The sequence below is a fragment of the Salmo salar genome, chromosome 01 (genome assembly GCF_965601325.2).
Source record: "Salmo salar chromosome 01, fSalSal1, whole genome shotgun sequence".
NCBI lineage: Eukaryota > Metazoa > Chordata > Actinopteri > Salmoniformes > Salmonidae > Salmo > Salmo salar.
Window position 1 is genome coordinate 177,866,820 of NC_138291.1, and position 5,681 is coordinate 177,872,500.

Here is a 5,681-nt window from a genome sequence, read left to right on the forward strand (position 1 = left end):
CAAAATATTCTATAATGTCACATATATATATCGCTGTTTTGAAGCCTCTGATGAAGAAATGGTTTTGTAGTCTGTCCTGTTTTCACTGCATCCAACTGTGAAATGACTTTGCTGAATTTCTGATTTGGACTCCTACTCTTTGCTTTAAGTAATCTTTCGTGACATTCTTTGAAAGCGAATGTTTTCTTCATGAAATGTGAAAAAAACAAAAAAAAAAACAGGAAAGGCTTTAACCTCAAGATGATGTGAGGGAAATGGTTACACGTTGGAATAACATCAATATCTGAAACTGACTCACAGGACTGTCTGGTCACTGATAATCAGAGATTCTGGGAAGGCGCTCATTACATAATTCATAAAAATATATAATCGCTGTCCTCAATGTTTGTAGATTCTATAGGTATAATCTTTATTGAGATAACCTCTATGGAGATATTCTTCATCTTAAAAGAGCCAACTGCTAGAAGATCAACAAAGCGAGATGGGGTGGTGGGGTTACATTACAGTGGTGACTTTTGACCGTACGGGAGAAACATAAAGTACAAGAATATCTGGAGCGGTGTTCCAAATTGTTTGTCTACTGATTACTGCTGCATGTTTACTGCTGCGTGTTTACTGCTGCATGTTTACTGCTGCGTGTTTACTGCTGCGTGTTTACTGCATGTTTACTGCATGTTTACTGCTGCGTGTTTACTGCATGTTTACTGCATGTTTACTGCTGCGTGTTTACTGCATGTTTACTGCTGCATGTTTACTGCATGTTTACTGCTGCGTGTTTACTGCTGCGTGTTTACTGCTGCGTGTTTACTGCTGTGTGTTTACTGCTGCGTGTTTACTGCTGCATGTTTACTGCTGCGTGTTTACTGCTGCGTGTTTACTGCATGTTTACTGCTGTGTGTTTACTGCTGTGTGTTTACTGCTGTGTGTTTACTGCTGCATGTTTACTGCATGTTTACTGCTGCGTGTTTACTGCTGCGTGTTTACTGCATGTTTACTGCTGCGTGTTTACTGCTGCGTGTTTACTGCATGTTTACTGCTGTGTGTTTACTGCTGTGTGTTTACTGCTGTGTGTTTACTGCTGCATGTTTACTGCATGTTTACTGCTGCATGTTTACTGCATGTTTACTGCTGCGTGTTTACTGCATGTTTACTGCTGCGTGTTTACTGCTGTGTGTTTACTGCATGTTTACTGCTGCGTGTTTACTGCGTGTTTACTGCTGCGTGTTTACTGCTGTGTGTTTACTGCATGTTTACTGCTGCATGTTTACTGCTGCGTGTTTACTGCTGCGTGTTTACTGCTGCGTGTTTACTGCATGTTTACTGCTGCGTGTTTACTGCTGCGTGTTTACTGCATGTTTACTGCTGCGTGTTTACTGCATGTTTACTGCTGCGTGTTTACTGCGTGTTTACTGCTGCGTGTTTACTGCTGTGTGTTTACTGCATGTTTACTGCTGCATGTTTACTGCTGCGTGTTTACTGCTGCGTGTTTACTGCTGCGTGTTTACTGCATGTTTACTGCTGCGTGTTTACTGCTGCGTGTTTACTGCATGTTTACTGCTGCGTATTTACTGCATGTTTACTGCTGCGTGTTTACTGCTGTGTGTTTACTGCTGCGTGTTTACTGCATGTTTACTGCTGCGTGTTTACTGCATGTTTACTGCTGCGTGTTTACTGCTGCGTGTTTACTGCATGTTTACTGCTGCGTGTTTACTGCTGCGTGTTTACTGCTGCGTGTTTACTGCTGCGTGTTTACTGCGTGTTTACTGCTGCGTGTTTACTGCATGTTTACTGCTGCATGTTTACTGCTGCGTGTTTACTGCATGTTTACTGCTGCGTGTTTACTGCTGCGTGTTTACTGCTGCGTGTTTACTGCTGCATGTTTACTGCTGCGTGTTTACTGTGTGTTTACTGCTGCGTGTTTACTGCATGTTTACTGCTGCGTGTTTACTGCTGCGTGTTTACTGCTGCGTGTTTACTGCTGCGTGTTTACTGCTGCGTGTTTACTGCATGTTTACTGCTGCATGTTTACTGCTGCGTGTTTACTGCTGCGTGTTTACTGCTGCGTGTTTACTGCATGTTTACTGCTGCATGTTTACTGCATGTTTACTGCTGCGTGTTTACTGCATGTTTACTGCTGCGTGTTTACTGCTGCGTGTTTACTGCTGCATGTTTACTGCTGCGTGTTTACTGCTGCGTGTTTACTGCTGCGTGTTTACTGCTGCGTGTTTACTGTGTGTTTACTGCTGCGTGTTTACTGCATGTTTACTGCTGCGTGTTTACTGCTGCGTGTTTACTGCATGTTTACTGCTGCGTGTTTACTGCATGTTTACTGCTGCATGTTTACTGCATGTTTACTGCTGCGTGTTTACTGCATGTTTACTGCTGCGTGTTTACTGCTGCGTGTTTACTGCTGCATGTTTACTGCTGCGTGTTTACTGCTGCGTGTTTACTGCTGCGTGTTTACTGCTGCGTGTTTACTGTGTGTTTACTGCTGCGTGTTTACTGCATGTTTACTGCTGCGTGTTTACTGCTGCGTGTTTACTGCATGTTTACTGCTGCGTGTTTACTGCATGTACGTGGAGCTTCTCCCCTTTTCTAATCATTTGGTTGAAAATAATGTCAAGGGCGCCTTTTATGATTGGAAGTGGAACGCTAAACATTGTAGTTTCTAATAAGACAAAGGCCAAGTAATAATCACTTGTATTTTCTCACAAATGACAATTTGGCGAAATTGGCTGTGAACCATGAATCAGTCCAAGACCCAAGTTCAAGAGGCCAACCTTACAATTGATGGCGACCAAAGTGGGTTTAAGAAAATCGTTGGAAGGCTATGCATAATTGGGGTGCTATAAACCTATAGCAACATGACATTACTAGGATAAGACCTAAAGTTTGAATGCTTAGCAGGACAGGAAAATTGGACAGGAAACACAGTCCCCCTCCAAAAACGAATCATATTTGGTGAGTAATCATCAAATCAAATCAAATTTAATTAGTCACATGCGCTGAATACAACAAGTGTAGACCTTACAGTGAAATACTTACTTACGAGCTCCTAACAAACAATGCAGTTAAAAAAAATACAGATAAGAATAAGAAATAAAAGTAACAAGTAGTTAATATGTACATGTAGGTAGAGTTATTAAAGTGACTATGCATAGATGATAACAACAGAGAGTAGCAGCGGTGTAAAAGAGGGGGTGAGGGGGCAATGCAAATAGTCTGGGTAGCCATTTGATTAGATGTTCAGGAGTCTTATGGCTTGGGGGTAGAAGCTGTTTAGGAGCCTCTTGGACCTAGACTTGGCGCTCCGGTACCGCTTCGCTGTGCGGTAGCAGAGAGAACAGTCTATGACTAGTAGAGACCCTACTGGGTATTTCGCACCCCACTTTAGCTTGTTCACACAATACAAGTGGCCATTGATTAAAATTCAATATCATTTGAATAAACTATCCACATTGCAATATTTGGAAATTCGGACTTTTATTTAGAAGGTTTCTTCATTACCATACGAACGTGGCCTTCTTATTTGTGCTGCTGGCAGAATACTAGTGGCGAGGAGGGGGAGGCAAAACCTTATTTGCCGTTCTCCTTGCTGCAGTATATTATCAAAACTTTGCATCTATGGAACTGGACTGGGGATGCTGAACCGCATCATGGGAACAAGATTGATTCAAATGTTATCCTGTTGAATACTTCCATATTCTCAATCTATCGGGAATCAAGGTGGAACTTTTAGAGAAAGTAGATGAATCAAGTGTCTGGTGCGCAAAACTTTTTTTTTTTCTTCTGACGGGGCAAATTGAGCTGATCCCACTGCAGCCAGCTCGCTGAGGAGAGGAGAGCGCTCGTCTTTCTTTCTCCCAGCCCAGTGGATTGTAGCAAACTCTATTGTGATGCTAAAATGAAGTCGTAAGAGGGAGAGAGGCTGACCAACGATCAGAAGTGAAGCTATCCACGGGATTTCTGCTAATCCATTTGAACTAAACATGTTTTTGGGGTTTGTTCCATCCATTTAATGTTATGTTTGTGGAGCGTTTCATTTTCACCACTTGTTGACTGTTGGAACGAAGTAAAAGTGTTTCAACACACAGACGGGCGAGAGAGAGAGAAGGAAAACCATGTTTCATTCGCTGACTAAGATTCAGTAGTGCTAGGAAATGATTCAGCCTGTCTGTTAGGAGTGGACATGCCCCTCTCGGTATGCGCTGCAGAAGACTTTAATAAGAAAATAAAAATATAACGAATCATTTATTCAATCTTTTCGAAATCATTTCCCCTCTGCTGTGGGTCTGGTGGACTGAATAGGACCGAGCCACCAGGACCAGGCTGCCTGCTAGTGATTATGGAAAGCAGTCTCCCCAGCTCCAGTACAGTCATACACCGAGGAAAGGCGCTGTTTGTGGAGGCTCGGCTCCTGGGTGGGGCGCCCTGGGGCTTTCAGCTCAAAGGAGGTCTGGAACATGGACAAGAGTTGATCGTCTCGAAGGTAAGGAAGGTGTATGTCTATGTCAGGTGCACTCCTAGTAGAGTTTACTTATACATATCCATGGAAGATATCCATATTTCCGGGATCTAAACTAGAACTAGTGTAATATCAGGCCCAATGAACACAGCTGTCATAATTGGGATGAAGTGAAAAGTCCCTAAGGGCATCATTGTTACTGCCCCAGGCTAGGTGGAAGGAAGGACTGTGACGTTGTTACAGTGTTACAATGTGTCTGTTTACAGTGTCGTGTTACAATGTGTCTATTTCATAGAAGAGGAATTGAGTAATTTAGATTTTTCCCGATTGTATTTGATCTGCAGTACATGTTGCGACAGACAAATCATGTCTAGAACTCATCCGCGGTCAGATGTTTCTCCGTGTGTTTCATCAAGTGTAGGTTTACAGTTAGTAGGAGCAGGGCTGCCAACTTTTGATGAAAGCTTGGAGTGAGATTTTGCCTAGAAGGGGGACTGTGGGTCCTCCCCCAGATTTTTTTTTTTTACAGTTTTAAAGCTAATTTCCTGCAATTCTATGTATTTTTTTTACATGGTTTAGGCTTATGACCAGGGAGGGGGGGGGGGGGGGGGGAAACACAGGTCAGGTGTATTCAGAATACTTTGACCATTAAATGAACACAAACAATTTGACGACTTTGTTACTTTGAGATTTTTGGGGGATGAAATTTAAAAGTATGGCAAATATATATTTTTTTAAACATATTTTTTGAGATGGTTTGAAACTTTATTCAGACAGTAATGAAATTAGATGGGGAGACAGGCAAATGGCAGAAACAGTGAGAAGGTCGGTGGGAATGCTCTGCATAGGAAATACTAATATTAAAGGTTGATGGCAGTGGGTAACCAAATATTAGATTGCAGTCTCCTTGTGAATTGACTGCTGTCAAGGTAAGGACACAAACATTTGTGTCCTTACCTGCTGCCTAAACCTCACGCTGCCTAAACCTCTCGCTGCCTAAACCTCTTTCACTGTGCTTTACATTACTACTGTTAGTAATAACTAGCTGAAGGTCTTTACATTACTACTGTTAGTAACAACTAGCTGAAGGTATTTCACTGTGCTTTACATTACTACTGTTAGTAACAACTAGCTGAAGGTATTTCACTGTGCTTTACATTACTACTGTTAGTAATAACTAGCTGAAGGTCTTTACATTACTACTGTTAGTAACAAC

General features: G+C 42.1%; 1 protein-coding gene across 2 annotated transcripts in view; it reads left to right on the forward strand.

The window, feature by feature from the left end:
* The first annotated feature begins 3,561 nt into the window (after positions 1-3,561).
* Positions 3,562-5,681, forward strand: part of LOC106572051 (protein Shroom3) — a 199,182-nt gene continuing 197,062 nt past the window's right edge. For both annotated transcript variants that reach the window (XM_014145854.3, XM_045693924.2), the window contains exon 1: positions 3,562-4,489. In XM_014145854.3, the coding sequence (XP_014001329.3) occupies positions 4,346-4,489 (144 nt within the window). In that variant the 5' untranslated portion in view covers positions 3,562-4,345. The remainder of the gene's footprint in view (positions 4,490-5,681) is intronic.